At 45.8% G+C, this 18,910-nt stretch overlaps 1 protein-coding gene across 1 annotated transcript in view; it reads right to left on the bottom strand.

Annotated features, from left to right (window-relative positions):
* PKD1L2 (polycystin 1 like 2) overlaps nucleotides 1-15,523 on the bottom strand; it is a 95,916-nt gene extending 80,393 nt beyond the window's left edge. The window contains exons 1-5 of the mRNA XM_045986708.1: nucleotides 15,223-15,523; nucleotides 12,552-12,716; nucleotides 10,009-10,188; nucleotides 6,684-6,794; nucleotides 4,084-4,231 (exon numbers count right to left, since the gene is read on the bottom strand). Coding sequence (XP_045842664.1) covers nucleotides 4,084-4,231; nucleotides 6,684-6,794; nucleotides 10,009-10,188; nucleotides 12,552-12,716; nucleotides 15,223-15,523 — 905 coding nt within the window. The remainder of the gene's footprint in view (nucleotides 1-4,083; nucleotides 4,232-6,683; nucleotides 6,795-10,008; nucleotides 10,189-12,551; nucleotides 12,717-15,222) is intronic.
* Between the last annotated feature and the right edge of the window lie 3,387 nt (nucleotides 15,524-18,910).

Raw genomic sequence — 18,910 nt, 5'->3', positions numbered from 1 at the left:
CAAATATTATATTTTTTAAATAATAGGATGACATTTATGCCACTTAGCCTCTTAGAAATAAAGGCAGTGTCTACTTCTATGTAATATGAATATAATGGCCACAGTTGCTCATATCTGAGAATCAACTCTGTGCCAGTTCTTTTCTTCTTTTTAGTCCCATTTAGTCCTTAAATTACCAAGTGATATTAGCAATATTTTCAATAATATTAACAATCACAGATCATGTACCTGAATCCTAAAGATTCTTATATATCCTCTATAGTGGATGCATGTCGTCCGAGTCCGAGGACTGCATCCCCCCAGCACTTTGGCCTGTTAGTGCTGGAGGGCTCACAGCTGAATCCGTCTCCAGGAATTCCCCTTAGCTAAAGGGAGCTGCCTCCCCCAAAATCCCATCTTGCCTCCAATGGCTGCCCGGGGCCAGAGTACAAAGGTTCCACTCTCTTGCTTCAATCAAGACAGGTCCTAGCTCTAGAGTTCTCTATAGGTATTAGAGGGGACTGTGTTGGTAGTGTATCCCAGTCCAACTTCTGCCCCTTCTCCATCCAGGTACCCCCCAGGAAACCTGTGCCACAAATCAGTTCCCTGGTACCCAACCTACATATTTTCCAAAAACAATTTCTCTAAACTGGCTGGCAGCAAGACTTCATCAGCAGACCCCTTTTGCGTTTTCCAGCATTGTCTTTCATTTTTCCCACACACCTCTGAAATCCTGTTGTACTACGGGGTTCTAAGTTCCGTGAGGGGACCTCAACCCCTTCACATCCATGACCTCCCTTGCTGTACCTCCTCTGGTCCTGCCTGGTTCCCCCGAAAGACTTCAGTCCTTTGTGACCATCACTTCACCCTCACATAATTCCTCTGAGCCTCCCAACATTCTTTGTACATCTAGGTCACTCTACGTTTTGTGTCGTCTTGAGAATTACCGATTTCCGGGAAGTCTCTCCTGCAGACTCAGCTGTGTGCAGAGGCAGCTCTGAATAGACCCCAAAATGACGACAATCTCCCAATATGTCAGTAGGTGGCGCTAAGTTACCCAACACTGGACAAGGACAAATTTCACCTTAGCAAATTGTTCCATAAGGTGCATAATAAATTTCAGAAACAAAGACAGTTTTCCACAACAAACAGTAAAGCAAAACAGCCTTAGGTTCAAATGAACACAAGAGATGGGAAATGCAAGGTGAAAAGGAGCTTCTAAAACAGAAATTCTTTGACACTTATTATGCTGTTTCTATTTGAGATTGGATTCTCCCCAATCAGCTCGTGCTAGCTGTCTACAACAGAGCCGAAGTGTCTGATTTAGGTTTTAGCTTAACAAGGAGTTAAGCAGAAGCAGGGTTCTATACAAACACCTGAGAGAAAACCACAGTGATGTTCACACAAGTTATGTGACTTCTGTGTACTTAAACTTCATGCCATTTCTAAAATTCTAGCTGCTCGTGCTAAGAAAGCATCAGAAATACATCTCCCAAATTTAACAAAAATTATAGAAGGTGGTGGCCATGTAGTTTCAAAGTCCAGAAAGTTTTTAAAAGAGATGAAATTGGATTATTTGAGAGCAGCGATGGCAGATGGTGTCACCATCTATTTCTTTAAGAAAGAAAAAAAATTCCAGTGGCTTTGGCTTCGAGCTAATCCTGAGAGGGACTACAAATGTAAAACACTGATTATTGTTTCTCTTCAATTGTCAAAAAACCACAGAGAATCCAGAGAGCAAGATAACAAACACCCTTCGCCTCACCATCCAGAGTTGACAAATACTAGCATTTTGTCCCATTTTCTCCAGTTTTTAGCTACTTTTTGTTCATTACTGGAATGTCTTTGTTTAACTGAAGGTCTTAGAGAGCTACTGACAGTCAATTTTGACTAATGCCAAATGCAAGTTGTTTAAAATTTGGGGGCTGGAAGATTGTGTAGCTGAGCATTTGTTGTCTTACCAATGAAATGGTAGCAAGCAGGAAGAAACCTGCAGAACAAGGCATGGGCATTTATGTCACTTAAACATTTTCTTCCCCAGAGCATCTTCACATGTAATTTCTCATTTTGCTCCAGGAAACAATCAAGGCAGTCATCAATATAAATGCAACAGGGAAGGAAATGGAAACCCAAGACCAGGGATTGTCTTGCTGGGATAAGAACCTTAGCTTCCGGACAAGGCATTTTATTTTGATGGCACAGAAGGATGCCTGAGACCACAGAGGACTGTTGAGTTTGAAACCGGCACTCAGGGGCACCTGGGTGGCTCAGTGGATTAAGCCTCTGCCTTCGACTCAGGTCATGATCTCAGGGTCCTGGGATCGAGCCCCGCATTGGGCTCTCTGCTTGGCGGGGAGCCTGCTTCCCCCTCTCACTCTCTCTGCCTGCCTCTCTGCCTACTTGTGATCTCTGTCTGTCAAATAAAAAATTAAAAAAAAAAAAAAGAAAGAAACCGGCACTCAGTGGGACAGATTTGGGCCACGGATAGAGCTGGCCCCCTCTTGGACCCACCCCACCCAGGGCTTCCTGCAAGTAGAGCATGTACAGGGCTGGATTCAGAACCTCTAGCTCCCACAAGGTAGAGCGGCAGATGTTGTGGAGTTAGGGCCTTCAGGATTTCCCTGGGGATTCATGTTGAACTGAGGACCCCTGGAAGGAGTCTCCAAACCCAATGAGCATCTGAAAATTCTGGAACATTCTCGGGCACCCAGCAGAGCAGAAAAGAGCTTACCCCAGACCCAGGTAAGACTTTGAAATGTTACGAACTGGGTTCAGCCTCTTATCAGGCTGCTCCTGATAAGAGGGTTCAGCTCCTTACTAGGCTGCTGCCCTAGAGGATTCAGAGTACAGTGCCTTCAGGCCCTGGTGCCCCATGCTGTGTAATCCACTAGGGGCTTCAGGGCCTCAGCTTTGATGCCAGACAGTCCTGTCTTGTACCACCATGCTGCCACTCACTAGCTGCATGGCTTGGGCAGTGCTGCTCTACCCCTCTGAGCCTCAGTGGCTTTGTCGGTAAAAACAAGATAATGATTACCTAGCTCAGCACTCTCCAATAGAAACACAGTGTGAGCCGTGTTACTGTGTATATGTGTATATTCTGATAGCCACACTGAAAAAGTAAGAATAAGTACAATTAAGTTTAATAATTTGTTTTCTTTAACCCAATATATCTAAAATACTTTCATTCTAACATGTAACCAATATAAAAATTAGTGAGATATTTTACATTTTTTTATGGGAGGTTAGATGGAAGGAACTAAATCTCCAAAATCCTGCATGTATTTCACAGTTACAATGTATCTTAAGACCTGGCCACATTTCAACTATTCAATAGCACATGCGGCAGGTGGCTATTCTATTGGATAGAGTTGCAGTGAGGATGAATGAGATTATATGTGAGATTATACATGAAAGTTGCTTGGCTGGACTGTTTTTAATGTTGCTACTATCATTTTTTATTATTCTTGCCAACAGAAAACATTTCCACACCCAGGTGAGCATCTTCTTCACCTCCTTACCGACTCTTTGGACAGTCACTCGGGAGAGATTCTACTCAGAACCAAGCCAAAAGGACCCAATTCTTCATGACTGCGCATGTGGCCTCCATCATGAGAAAACCTGTGAGTGCCACTTCCTCCCCTTCTTGAATGTATGCCCCTTGGTGTTGTGGCTGTGCCATTCCTTCCATCAACAGGTGAGTCTCTTTCTCCACCTGTTGAACCTGGGCTTGGCCATGGAACTTGCTTTGGTGAATGAGACATTAGAAAATGTGACACAAGTAGAGATTTGAAAGATGCTTGCACATTAGGCCTTGCTCTTACTTGCTTCTAGAAACCCTCAGGCACCATGCCAGTGAAGCTAAGCTAGCCTGTTGTGTGATGAGCAGCACACACCCATAACCAGCATTCAGCTAACCACCAGACATGCAAGTGAGGACTTCTGAGGCCATCCACCTCCAGGGTGAACTGGCCCAGATAAGCAAAGCCATTTAGCTGATCCAAAGAAGCCAGAGAAATAATACTGTAAGCTACTATGTTTGGGATGTTTTGTTATGCAGCAGAAACTGACTGATACAGCCCTACTTAAGTCTCAGATTCCTCTTACCTGGGGTGGTAGTAGGGATCGAAAGTGTGGCCATCTCCTGTACTGATTATACATGACAGATTTCCAATGAAGGGAGAGAGGAGCCATGTCAGGGAGATGGTGACATTGTCAAAGATGAAACTCTCATTGGACACCATCAGCTGGAGGCCTGCAGATCAAAAAGGGAAATGCTGTGTGCCATCAGAAATCAAAATTTGCGTGCTTCTGTTTAAAACCTACTCTCTTCTATCCACTTGTCCTTCATCATTAGGTGGGGCTTTCAAAGGTTTCTTAATTTTATTTTTACTTTTTAAAGTTCTTTTGAATTTTGTTTTTAATTCATAGGTAATAGGTGACCAAGTTACAAAATTTGAAATGTATAAAGGGTTCAGAATGAAAAGAAACCCTCCCTTCCCTTCTTCAGCACATCCCCCCACACACAGAGGTAATCACTCTTACCAGTATCCAGGGTCACCTTCCAGGGATATCTACACATTCCCGAGCACATCCATGCTTTCCTATTTATACAAATGGTGCATGATGTGTTTTCACTATTTGACACCCTCCTTTTTTTTTTTCACTAGTATATCTTGGAGATTGTTTTGAATGAATTCAGTTAGAGCTGCCTTGTTCTTTGTAATGGCTGCACAATGTACCCTAATTTATTTAACCAGGATTCTATTGATTGTCTAAATGTATTTTATCATGTTTAAAAAGACAAAAGGCCAAGCACCTTTAGGAAAATTGACTGGGCTAAGGTGGCTGATGAGTCACTGTAAGCCATTTAGTGCACATTAAATTTTATAAAACCGAGCTTTCAAAGTTAGCATGGAGGATGGGGAGTGGGGTAGAGTTTGCCAGGGTTTCATATAGCCCTGGGCTAATTTGTGCAGCATAATCTTTCGGTTTCTAAGCACTAATGAGGAAGGAAGAGATAGAAGGGGCTGAATGTAAACGAAAAGAACTTTCCTGAGCTTCTAGAAAGTTGTTGCTGTCCCGATTCACAGCTACCTGAGGAAACTTGGACTGTTGCTAGGCCCTCCTGGGCACTGTGGTGGGGGGCACAGGATGGGGAAATGCTAGATAAAGTCTCCCCTTTTACAAATCAGAAGCACTGTGATCAGAACTCACTGGTTCACAAGGGGGCAGGATATTTGAAATCAAAGTTGGGGCAGGAAATCTGGTCCGGGGTCTCTAGACCTAGTACGCCCACTGGCCGAAGCAATACATTGATCCAATGACAGTCACACTGCGACTGGCGGACCTCCAAAGGGCACCCTTTGTCCATTAGCAAAACCACCGAATGGAAACCACTGCCAAACCCCATGGCCGCCTCTTCCCAGAAAACAGAATGAAGACATCCTGCTCTTACTCTGCCCAAGCATGCCTAGCAAACTGATGCTGCTGGTGAAACCTGTCCTCTCCTCATCTCTGTGCGGTCCTCCCTCCAACACCCACCCACAGACCCTGCTCTCTTGGATGGCCCTTGGGGACCCCAGCATTCCCTGAGTCACTTCTTCCCTTCAGAGCTCCCTGCACCATCACTCACGCTCTCTCCTTTCTGTTGGTGCTGTTGTGACTAATTCCCTGGACAATGGCATAGGGGAAAGTGGGACTCATGTATTCTGTCAGTGGGAATGTAAATCAGTGCAGCCATTTTGGAGTGTAATTTGCAATCTCTATTAACATTTAAAAAGCATATACCCTAGGACCCAGCATTCCCTCTACGAGGGATCTTGTCTCTAAAAATGATCAGGCACATGTCAAGATAGATGCAGAAGAATGAGTGCTACAGAGTGACACTTAACAACAAAAATCAGAAGCAACCTAAATGTCCATCAGCAGGGGACTGGCCCAATAAATTCTGACCCAGTCTTATGATGGGTTACTGTGCAGCCATTAAAAGAATAAGGTAGTGACTGGGAAAGACATCCAGGATATATTATTAAGTAAAAAGAAAACCAACGTCGAGCTATCAACTAATATATTTAACATGATTACATTTTATCTATATATATTCATACACAGTCATGTCTATGAAAACAGTTTAAAAAGCAGAGAAGAACTTACTCTAAACATTTAACAGTGGTTTCCTTAAGGAGAGTAGGACTGTAGAATTGAAGGGAGGAATTCTTCCTTCTTGATTTATAAAATTTTTATAAAGTGTAGTAATACCGGCTATTTTTATGGCTTTTGAAATTTGTAGTTTTTAAAAGTCCCTGTGTGTTCTAAAATGCAGCCTATGGGCAGGGTGATGGTTGAGCGGGCATGGGGTGTGGTAGCAAGACATCTTTTAACTCCTTTCAGTCATGCAATACTGGTTTTGTCTGACGTGTTTATTGGGTCGCCCATGATATTTCATTGGAGGGGTTCTGGGAGTTAAAAAATATACATTTTTTTGTTTCTGGCTTGACAGCTCATTTCTGCAACAGTAGCCTCAAACTCTTTACCCCATGAGACTAGGCCACGTCAGGGGGTTCAGGCTGCAGGGAATCAGCTGTGAGTCAGGAAGTCTCTTAGCACACAGATCGGCTCCCATGGGAGGCTCCTCCCTCTGCTCCAAGTAGGGCTGGACCTGGTATAGAAACAAGGGAATTCCTTGTTTCTTGCTGAGGACTCACCTTCCTGGCACTGGTACCGCACCCACAGGTAGCTTCCCTGGGTGGGGCACAGGTCTCCAAAGTAGGTCCCATCTGCTGCCACCTGGCATACTTGCAGCCCCTGGCACTGACCTGGGAAGTGCCCGAATCCCAGCAGGAGCAGGAACAGTGTGAAAGACAAAAAGGGACAGGTTCAGACAGAGATGAATGGCCTCTCATTCATTCATTCATTCACCCACCGTCCGTCCAAGAAATATCTGCAAGTATCCACTGAAGACCAGGCAGTGACCTAGGTACTAGGTGGAGGGAGAGGTGGGATTCTTGCCCTCAAGCAGCTCAGGGTCTAGCATAGGGGTTCTCAAATCTTACGATACACCAGAATCTCCTGGAGGGCTCTGGAAGGCACAGATTTCCAGACCCTACCCCCAGTGCTTCTGAGTCAGTTGAATGGCGGTGGTGGTGGGGGGGGGAAGCTGTGTAAGAATTTACTTTTCTAATAAGCTCTCAGGTGATGCTGATGCTGCTGGCCCAGGCACCCCACTTTCAGAACCACTGGTCCAGTAGCATCCAGTCGGATGGCCTAACGTGGGAACTTATGTTCTGAGAACTGGCAAAGAAGGGAAAGATCAGGAATCCTGTCCAGGTGCCCACAAAAAGGAGAAGCATGGGGAGCCCAGGCCAGAAACTTCAGGTCATCCCAACACCTCTCCCTCTTGCCCAGGCAGATGAGTTATACGCCTACAGGGAAGCCTAGGAGGAGGACAGGCAGGTGCTACCTGGTTGTAGGACTGAGTTCCCACTTCTGTGCTGAGTGTCAGCTGGGGACCACCCCCTTAGCTTCTAGAGGCCATTCTCTAGCCCTTGTGCATGGCCCTCTGTTATCTCCCAGCCAGCATTGTACGACTGGATCTGTCTCACACTTGAACTCCGATTTCTCCATCAGTCCAATCTCTGGCTTCTAGCCAGAGAAACTTCTTTGCTTTTAAGGTGTGGTTAAATTTTGCCCACGTGGATAATCCAGATTAGGAATCATAAATGCATCTGCAAAGTCCCTTTGCCATGATATCTCATCATACCTAGAGTTCCAGGGATTAAGATAGCAAATCTTGGGGGCCATACCTCTGCTTATCCCAGATGGGAATACATAAGAGGGCAGAGTGTTTTTCTTTTCCTTTCCTTTCCTTTCTTTTTCTTCTCTTTTCTTTTTTTTTCTTTCTTTCTTTCTTTTTTTTTTCTTACAGAATGTTTTTCATCCTGTCTTTTCATCCTCTCTCTGACTGCAGCTATCTCTGGACAGATCCTCCTTCATGGTCTTCAGCCTCCACCATGATTCTAGCAGTGGCTGGAGGGCCCTGACTTCCAGTTTTGGTAAGTCCATCCCCTCCAGCTGTCCCTCCAGCCTGTAGGAATGGCAGTAGCTATCCATTGCTGCTAATCTTGGGGTGGTATCATTATCCCCTGTTTGATTTCTCAGTACTTTCATCCTGGGTAATATGTTCCCTGCATTGAATTTCCTCTGCTGAAAGGCCTGGCATGGTTTCTGTTTTCCTAATGGGACCTAGCTTGATATACTCCTTAGTCAGAGTTCTGTACCCTTATTATGTGCATCCACAGCCCTAGACTACAGTCTCCAAGAGAGAGGGAATGTTTTGTTTTGTTTTTGTTCACTGCTGTATCTCCACTCCAGTACACAGAACAGTACCCAGCACATAGCAGATGCAAAATAAGTTTTGCCTGAGTAAATACATAGCACATTTGTTCCCTTCTTTGTGGCATTGAGCACAGTGTTAGGTAATTGCTTGTATCCATATCTGTCTCCCCATTACATTGCGAGCTCTTTGCAAAACAGACTATTTGATTCATCCCTCTATCCACAGAGCACAGGAAAGAGCCTGGCACAATGTTGGGCTCAACGAGTGTTTATTGGCCAACTGACAATGAATGAGTGAGCATGGCACTAAGATACGAACAGATTCCCTGGGGATCCTGCCCAGCTCCCTTCCTCTGACCCTTCCCAGAAGGATGCAAGGCTCCTCTCCAAGGTGCTCTTTGGGGTATGGCTGCAAGGTTTGGGAACTTGCATCTGGGCCTTCGCTGAAATAGCTCACTGAGTCCCCTCAAGGCCTCCATGAGGGAGGCACACACTTCAGCCTGTTCAGCTCAGGCCTTTCCCTCTCAGAGGGGCCACAGCCTCAGGAATGTGAGAGCAACGAGGAGAATGGGTGGGAGCCAGGTGGCAGATTTCAGCATTTCCTTCCCCTGCTACGTGCTCTAGGGGGACCAGGGATGATGTGGACCAGACGTGGAGAGGGAGATGCGGCGTGCTTCCCCAAACCGAGGACGAGGCTACTTGCCAGGTTCTGGGAGTACAGGGCATTCCACCCTGAAGCTTCACAGGGCCTTTGGGTAGAGGCAGAGCCCTTCGGCGAACTGCTGAGAAGCCCGTGTGTTGAGATCCAGCCTCGGGCCCCAGAGCTTTCAGCTTGGGCATAGACTGCTGTGTCCTTACTTGGCCCAGAAGCAACAGACCACCTGCCTTCCTAGCACCTTGCAGGTCCGACACGCTACTAACCACAGCAGAGAGTAGGCAGACCCCTGTGTCTGGACAGTAGAGGTTTCTGAGAACTTGGCACCACCCCCCAGGAGGGTGCAGGGAACCCCCATCATCTCTGAAACTGAGCCCTTATCACCAGGCAAGTGTAGCTCAGAGGAAGATTTAATCTAATTTAGAAAAACAAGGCCATGCAGAGCCCTTCCCATATGAACAAGAGATACCCCCAGGAATGTGTGTTTCAGCATTATTCATAATAGCAAGGATTAAGACACAACCCATTCAACTCTCAACTGAGAAAGAGACAATTATGGTATAGTTATACAACAGACTAAACAAATAAACTGGTACGTGTATCAACATGGATAAGAGCAAATTTAAAGCCATACTCACTATTGTAGTGAGGGGACATTAAGCAAATATGGCATAATGTTAAGATTTAACAACGATGGGCAATAAATCTGTGCGAGTTCACTGAAATATTTGTATATAATACATATATGTTTGGAGTATTTAGAAATTTTTAAAAATTTATAAAAGTAATGTTTCTTGCATGCAAGTGGAGTGGGGAGCAAAATGCCCCCTTGGCCCATCCAGGTGGGTTTGCTGTCCAGTGAGGAGGTGAGCCATGGCCTCCTTGCTTCCCTGTATGGTGCTGCGGGCAGAGACTGGCCCATTTTCCTAATGTTGGAGGCCCAGTTATGAAGCTTGTTCAAGCCTTCCAGACCCCTTTGCTGAGGATGGGACACCAGGAACTGTCCTTCCCCCACAGCCAGAGCTGTCCTTGGGTCCTACCTGCCACTTCGTCCTTGACACTGGCCCAGCTGCATTCCTCCTCCGAGGGGCCTGCAGCACCCTGGGTGCAATAATGGGGGGTGTGGCGCCCGTAGAAGGCGTCCAGGATCTGGATGACCTCCCCTGAGCCGCAGTGCATGGTGGCATTGAGGCCATCACAGGCTAGACTCTGGCCAGCACCTGCGACAAAGAAAAGGGGACACCTTAGGAGGGATCGTGGTCATGCCTGGGCAAGTGCCTGGTTGATGGGAAGTGGAAGGGTGTCAGGGGTCGGGGCTGAGACGAAGGGACACAGCAGGAGCTGGGTCCACAGGGGTGAGAAATAGAACGTGGTGCGCATGAACACGGTTCTGGAGCCAGACTACCCGGGCGCAGATGCCACCAGCCATGCACTGGCTGTGTGACCCTCTGCAAATTATTTCACTTCTCTGTGTCCCCTCAGCACAGGGGAGTGTTGGCACCACAGCACATAGGGCCTGTAGGAGGTTTTAAATGAGTTTATACTTGCGGAGTAAGGGCTATACAACTGGCAACTATATTCTCCTATTTTTCTCTAGATTTTATTTATGTATTTGACATGGGGCAGGGGGAGAAAGAAAGCACAAGCAGGGGGAACAGCAGGCAGAGGGAGAAGCAGGCTCCCTACTGAGTAGGGACCTCCCCCGGCCCCACCATGTGGGGCTTGATTCCAGGACCCTGGGATCACGACCCAAGCCAAAGATAGCCGCTTAACTGACTGAGCCACCCAGGTGCCCTATATTCTCCTATTTTGAGTACCTTCCGTGAGCCTTTTCTGAAAGCAATGCCTGGCATATGATAGATGCTGAAGAAGCATTTGCTGAATGAATGAGTCTTCATACCAGTCCTAGAAACTGGGCTACTGGCCTCCTCACTAGGAACATCAGGGTTGTGGGGGTCACTGTGTTGAGACCCCACTCCAGGCTAGCTCCTGGCATGTGGCCCATGTTCAGTAAACATTTTTTGGAAAAGAACAATCCGGCTCAGACCAGCAGAGCCAGAAAGTAGGAAACTGGATCCATACTCAGTCCTGTCTGCCTGGTGGGAACGTCACAGGGTAGGGGATGAGACCAAAATCTGTGTTCGTTTCCTCCGGCTGCTGCGCAAATTCCCACCAAACTAATGGCTGAAGCCAGTACAAATTGATCATCCTCTAATTATGAAGGTCAGAGGTCCAAAGTGGGTCTTACTAGGCTAGTATCAAGGGGTGGTTCTTTCTGGAGCCTCTAGGGGAGGGTGTGCTCGCTAGCCTTTTCCAGCTTCCAGAAGTATTCACTTTTGTTGGATTGTGACTCCCTCCTCCATCCCGAAAGCCAGCGACCCTGCATCTGCCAGTCTGTCTGACCATAGGCAGACCCAGGTTCGGGTCCCGTCGTTGTCACTTCCCAGCTGTGTGGCCTTGGGCAAGGAGCTTATCCTTTCTGAACCACACTGTTCTTAACTTTAGAATGGGCCTGCAACGGAAGAGCAGAGGTACTTCTGAGTACCCCTGGTGAATACACACAGAGTGCACAGCTCTGTGCCTGGAAGTCTCACTGGATACGTGTTAGCTGTTCATGGTGTGACCGCGGAGCTTGGCTCCCAGATCCTGGGGGCTGGCAGATTCTGAGACAGGCTTCAGGTTGGGTGCAGAAGGGGACCAGGTTTTGGGACGGCTGTGATAAGGAGGGAAGTTTTATGACCCATATGTCCCCAAAGCTACAAGTTTTCAGAATTAGTCAGGCTAGGGGCCTACATGACACCTATTTAAACCCAGACATAGGGGAAATGAGGCAGGGGGCTCTGTAAGTACCCAAACCCAGAATGGGCCCTGGGAGATAGGATTCTTCACTGAGGGACTTAGAGGAGAGGGCTGAGTCCAGGAAGCCTGAAAGCTTCTATCAAGACTGGCTTGAAAGTCAGGAGGCCAGGGGACAGCTTAGCTCTAAGACCAGGCCCCTACATCAGGGCCCCACATGGCAGGCAGCACACAGGATGGGACTATAGGCCTCTCATGCTGGCTCTTGGACAGAGTCCCCAGGGAAGGGGCCCAGGGTGCAAAGGGGTTCAACCATGGACAGCAGCTAGAAAGGACACAAGAGCAGAGTGTGGGAGAATTCAGGAGTCCGGGATGGTGGATGATAGGGACTCAGACCCAGGCTGGCCAGGGCAGCAGGAATCAAGGGTGAGTGAGAACAGCCTCCTGAGACCACATCTCCTTCATTGGAGGAGTGGGGAAAGAGAGTAAATAGGGCTGGGCATTTGCCCCTAGATGCAGGTATCTGAGAGGAAAAGAGGGACGGGAAGGAAATCAGTTAAGCAGGTAGGCAGGTACCTGGACAATGAGAGGCAGGGTGTGAGCTGGAAAGACCGTATGAGACAGGCACAGAGCACCACACAGACAGAGATGGGTGGGAATTTAGGGAAACACAGAGACAGAGACAAAGACACCAAGTCGAAGAGACAGAGACAGAGTTAGTGACAGACACATACAGAGAACACAGAGAGACAGAAGGAGGGAGACCCCACAACAGAGACCAGCTCACCAAACTCGCAGATGAAGGCGAACGGCTGTGTGCAGTTGTCTGAGGCTGCCCACCCAAAGGAAGTGTCTCTCTGGATGTAACCACAGGTGTTTGGAGCAGGAGAGGTCTGTCCTCCACGCCAGTAGCTGTAGCTCACATTTGAGGTGTCCAGCCAGCTCCCTGACCCTGGCATGGGAACACAACCACCAAGACTTAGAAATGTTTCTCTGACCCTTTTTTATGGACAGGGCTGGCCTCAGCTCAGCTCTGGCAAGCAGGAGGTGCTCAGTCAAGGCCGACTAGCTGAACACCTCTCTTTCCCATGCCAATGAAGGGACCTTGCCAGCTGTTACCTTCCAACATCCAGGCAGAAGAACTCAACCTACAAACCGGGGCGCCACATCAGGGAGTGCAAACAAAGTGGTTTGATTCAGTATATGATGCTTCCATCTCTGTCTTACCATAATCTAAAAAAGAGCACAGAAGTATGCCTCGGGTTGTTCAGAGGTGTTCTGTAGAGAGGCAGGGGCCCTTGTCAAATATATTTGGGCTGTGCTGAGTTAAAATGGAAGCAGTTTTCCTTACTTCGAGACTCTTCAGCCTCTGGAACACCTTGGCATGCTCTGGAAGAATCGCCCTGTGCAGGTGTGTGGAGTACAAAGGCATTTCGAAGACACTAGAAATCTAGAAAACACTAAATTATAAAATATTTACTTGGGGATGCCTGGGTGGCTCAGTCAGTTAAGTGTCCGCCTTCGGCTCAGGTCACGATCCCAGGGTCCTGGGATCGAGTCCCACAGTCCTGGGATCGAGTCCCACATTGGGCTTCTTGCTCAGTGGGGCGCCTGCTTCCCCTTCTGCCTGCCGCTCCCCCTGCTTGTGTGTGCTCTTTCCCCCTCCCTCTCTCTCTCTCTCTGACAAATAAAATCTTTAAAAACAAACAAAAAAATATTTACTCTGAAGACTCAAACATGTATTTATTCATTTTTAAAAATCCATACAAATGGATTTTTTTAAAAATTTAGAGTGAAAAAGGATTTAAAATGAAAACATCTCCCTTCTCCCAACCTCCAAGGTACTCCCATTACTGGTGTGTTTCTTGTGAATTGATCCAGACTGACTTATATCCACCTATCAGCATCTATGAGTGCCTGAAATCAATTTACACAAATGCCATCATGTTGCACATGGCACCCTGTCTTCTTAAATAACATTAAATATGAGGGGTGGTTTCATGTTAGCCCACACAGAGCTACCTCATGTTCTGTAACGGCCATGTGGTATCTCTTGGTGATTTTCGAGCAGATACAACTCTAACTGCACGTGAATGGAGGTTCAATATACAGAAATCCACAACTGCTACATCTACAAATCAAGAAACCATTCAATAGATCTTGCCTGAAAATGCATTTTAGAATTCAAATCCCAAGACTATGTATTTCCTAAAACAAGCTTCTCCAACTGCTCCCTAATTAAGCCTTTCCATCCACTCTGGTATAGAAGTGCTTAGCCCAGACCGAGTGACTCATTTGTAAAACCCAGTAGCTTTGACAGGGCGATGTGAAGTGCTGGGACACGGGCAGAGTCCTCACTGCCCTTCACCAGCAGCAGCTTCTTGAGCAAACCATTTCCTCCCCCTGGACTTTAAGTTCCTCATCCATAAAATAAAAGTGGCAATGTGCACCTCGTGGGGCGGGTGCAAGGATTAAATATGAATGTTCATTTGTCCATTCTCTGCTATGTACAGGTACTGGGAAAACAAAATGGCCAGAATGTGCTTCCTTGCCTTGAAGAACTCATTGTCTAGGAAGGAAGACGACACATAAAAAGTCGCAGTCATGCCGGAAGTACCCTCACAGGATGTGGGCAAGTCCCTACAGGTGCAGAGAGAAGGACTTGACTGTACTGGGGTTGGAGGAGGGAGACCTCACAAAGTAAAAGGTAAGGAAGAGTTTCTGAGAGAGCCAGTAAAATGAAACTGTCTAATGTGAAGGGAGTTGTGCCAAGTTCTAAACCTGCTTTAATCCTTAAGAAATGGGTAAAGGCATGTAGAAGTGCCTTTTTCTTAAAAAAAAAAAAAAAGATTTATTTATTTGAGAGAGAGAGGATGGCAGGAGGAGCAGAGGGAGAGAGAGAAACTTAAGCAGACTCTATGCTGAGTGCAGAGCCTGACATGGGGCTCGATCTCACGACTCTGAGATCACAAGCCCAAGATCACAACCTGAGCCAAAACCAAGAGTCAGATGCTCTACTGACTGTGCCACTCAGGGACCCCCTGGAAGTGCTTTGAAAATAGCTTCCTAATTATTTCCTAAGATGTTTTCTCATCTGTAAAATAGAAGCAACAATGTTATCTCACTGGTTATCTTAGAGATTGAAGGTGATAATGGATGAGAAGGACTAAGGATAGTGCCTGGGACTATTCCCAGCAAGAACTGGAGGAGTCACAGTTAGTCTTAGTTTCAGGAACACTCAAATGATGAAAGTTTGCAGAGTGTCAGCAAAGTGCCAGATTCTGCACTAGGTACTGTGCATGAGCTGTTTCATTTGATCCACAAACAACCAAAGAGGAGGGTATCCTCACCATGAGAATTAGGATATGTTAATTTGTTCCATGAGGTTCTGTGTAAGAAGCAATAGTTAGAATCACAGCCACAAGCTTCCCATGAAATACAGCTTTCACAGGACCTACCTTCTGTGGTTCCATTCTGAGCCGAGTTCCCTATGAGTCCAATCCACCATTCCCTGTCCTGGGAGATGTGCTTCTGCAGAAACTGCTGGGTGTCTTCATCATGAATAAAGACCAAATGGCCCCCTTGCTCCTCACACCAGCTCTGGGCACCATAGAAGGTGCGACCGAGAGGCACAAATTCATAGCAAGAGTCTCTGAAGGCCGCTTGACTTTTTGAGCAAAAGCTGCCCTCCTCTGGCTTAGAGATTGTGGACCTAAACCTCAGAGCAAGCCCCAAGAGCACCAAGCCCACTGCACTCATCCTTGAGCCACCGCTGGAGCATCTGGATGGAGCTGGCACTCACGTCCTTCCTTCTTATGCTGCTGCCTCACAGCCATCTGCCATCCATCTTTCCTTCTCTCTTGTCATCAAATAACAGTACTACCTCTTGTTTAAGAAACAAAAGGCTCAGGATGAATGTGTCTGCATTTTTGCTTTGCCCAGCTCTTTGTCCAATTCCTGTTCCAAGTCCAATTAGTTTGCAAAACAGACTTCGAGAGAGAGAGACGTATAGCTGCTGTCTCACCTGTCTGCTTGTCGTTCGATCAGCTGTTAGCTTCTGATAAGAATTCCTTGCTATGGGTTTTACGTTGTTCTTTTTGCAAGAAGCCATCAGCATGTGGGAAGTATGTGATAAAGGAAAAATGGCAGGAAAGGGAGAGTGATGGGATGGTAAAAAAAAACAAAACCCAAGATGCACTCATCTCCAGTGCTATTGTCTAGAGTGGAGGCCGTGCCCAAATGATAATCACATTCTGCCCAGTACAGTTTAAATCCTAATGGCTGTCTCCCTCTCTGACTCATCACATTACTACTCATGCCTGTTGAAGAAAACAGATTTTCTACAAAACTGTTTTGACATCATCATGAAAACAAGTTCTTAGAACTTCAAACCTGTCCATCCTCACCCACTTCCTAAACCCTCCAGTGAGTGTGATGACCTCTGGATCAAGTTCAAGCTTCTCAGTTTTATATACAATGCTCGTATGAACTTGCCACTGACACTATTTTCAAACACATTCCCCAAGTGTGGGGGAATAGACTCACCCATTGCTGATGGGGGTGTAAATTGGTACAACCTCCATCATGGGCAATTGGACCATATCAATTTTGACAATATTTTAAAAGCGTGACCTCTGTAATGTCGGAGTTCAACTTTGAGAAGTTTTACCTACAGATAAATTCATACTGTGCAATATGTCATATGTTAAAGGTTATTACTACAGATTTTGAAAGAAAGAAGGATTGGACATAACCTAAATGTCTATTGATTAGAAAGTGGTCAACAAAATATGGTACATTCTCCAAATGCACAAAAAAAATGAGCAGCTTCTTTCTATATAAATTTGGAGGGATAGCTAAGATGTTTGCTAATTTTAAAAGCAAAGTATGAGACATTGTTGATGGTTCGATCCCATTTTTACAAAAATATCTATGAACATTTATTTGTATTTGTGCAATATATCTCCCAAAGGACTTAAAAGAGACTGGCAATAGTGATTGCCTGGGTCAGGGGTGGAGGGAGCTAGGTGAGTGGGAGACAAAGGAAAGAACAAGACTTTTTTTTGTTTCATTGGCCACATTTTTGAAAATTTCTGTCTTGTACCATGTGAATGTTTTACCTGTTCAAAATAGTAAATTCTTTTTTAAAAACATCTCCATGAGTCCATCATCCCCCTAACAGCTCAAAGTCCCAGCTCTTTCTATCATAGTTCACTGCTGGTGACCCTCCTTGATGCCTCTCTGTACTCATACTGTTCCCTCTGCCAAGAACCATTTTTTCTCTAGTCCTGCCCTGTTCACCTAAACGACTTATCTCAAACATCAGTTCCTTCGTGGATTTTGTAGAAATTGCCTCATATAATATGCCTCTCTCCCCTGAGTTTCCTTTTTCTTTTTTCAATAAAAAATTAAGGTAGAGTTCACATACCATACAATCCATTGATTTAAAATATACAAGTCAGTGGTTTTTAGTATACTCACAGAATTGTGCAGCCTTCACCATGATCAATTTTAGAACATTTTCATGACCCAGAAAGGAAAACCTTCACCCATTGGCTTTCACTCCCAAACCTCTCTCCTGTAGCTCCTGACAGCCACGAATCTCCTTTATGGGTCTGTGGTTTGCCTGCTATGCACACATCATATAAACAGAATCACATAACATGCGGTCTTTGTGACCAGCTCCTCTCACGGTAGCGTCGGGTCTTCAACGTTTCTCCATCTTATAGCTTGTACCATCACTTCACTACTTTACTCTTTTTTTTGCACGCAATAAAAGTTTATAGGATAAAACTAAATGAAGAGTTTTCCAGAACCAATATATTCTCCACCTCACCTCCTTATTTGCTGAGTAATGTTTGTTGTTCGTGATAACTTTCCAAATTAACTGAGTTTGACACAATAAGTTGCTTTGGTGGTGGGAAAATTGTTTTAACTGCTAACACCAGAGTTCCTCTTGGTGACATTTTCTTTTCTTTTTTTTTTTTTTAAAGATTTATTTATTTGACAGAGAGAAATCACAAGAGAGGCAGGCAGAGAGAGAGGAAGGGAAGCAGGCTCTCTGCTGAGCAGAGAGCCCGATGTGGGACTCGATCCCAGGACCCCGAGATCATGACCTGAGCTGAAGGCAGCAGCTTAACCCACTGAGCCACCCAGGTGCCCCTTGGTGACATTTTCTTTAGGAAAATATCTTGATAGGACATTTGGGTTAGGATGGGGAGACACCAAGGGTGTGGTTTGCACTATTACAACAAAGCGCAGTGCTGGATGACTGGTCTGCATAAGACACTAATAATTCAAGTTTGGAGAACCAACTACACAATATGGTAGGACTCTAGAACCTTCAAAAAAGGTATTAAGTGGGGCAGCAGGGTAGCTCAGTTGGTTGGGTGTCTGCCTTTGGCTCACATCATTCTCAGGTTATGATCCCAGGGTCCCTACTCAGCAGAAAGCTGGCTTCTCACTCTTCCTCTGCCTTTCTTCCCTGCTTGTGTGCTCTCGCTCTCTCTCTTGATTTCTCTCTCAAATAAATAAATAACATCTTAAAAAGAAAAGGCATTAGGCAAATAGTTTCTTACAGCAGTGTGGCCAAAGGCTTTAGAGAACATGGTTGTTTAATACCTGGCTTTGAATTATTCCCTTGCTCTGACATAATTCAACCTTTTTTTCCTCCCCAGTCCCTGGCAACCACTACTTTCTGTCTCTATGAATTTACGGATTCTGGACATTTCATGTAAATGGAATTGTACAAAAGTGTGACCTTTTGTGTCTAGCTTCTTTCACTCAGCATAATTATTTTTCAGGGTCATCTACATTGGAGGGTATATTAGTAATTCATTCCCTTCTATAGCTGAATAATGTCTTGTGTATGGATATACTACATTTCCCTTTCCCGTTCAACCGCTGATGGACATTTGGGTTATTTTATTCTTGCAGGAAAGGGATAGTCTTAATCTCTACTCATCCCATGACTGGCACACAGTAGGACTCAATGAACCTTTGTCAGTCTGGCCCCTTCTCCCAGGAATTTGGGTATTGGGAGAGGTCAAGAAGATGTGACTGCTAGTTGACCTATGAATGGGACCCAGGCAATTAGAAGCTCCTCACGCCCTCCCTGTCCTTGGAACGTGCATTCTGCTTGCGGTC

The sequence above is a fragment of the Meles meles genome, chromosome 19 (assembly GCF_922984935.1).
Source record: "Meles meles chromosome 19, mMelMel3.1 paternal haplotype, whole genome shotgun sequence".
In the NCBI taxonomy this organism is placed as follows: Eukaryota; Metazoa; Chordata; class Mammalia; order Carnivora; family Mustelidae; genus Meles; species Meles meles.
This window is presented reverse-complemented; position numbering and strand designations above follow the sequence as displayed.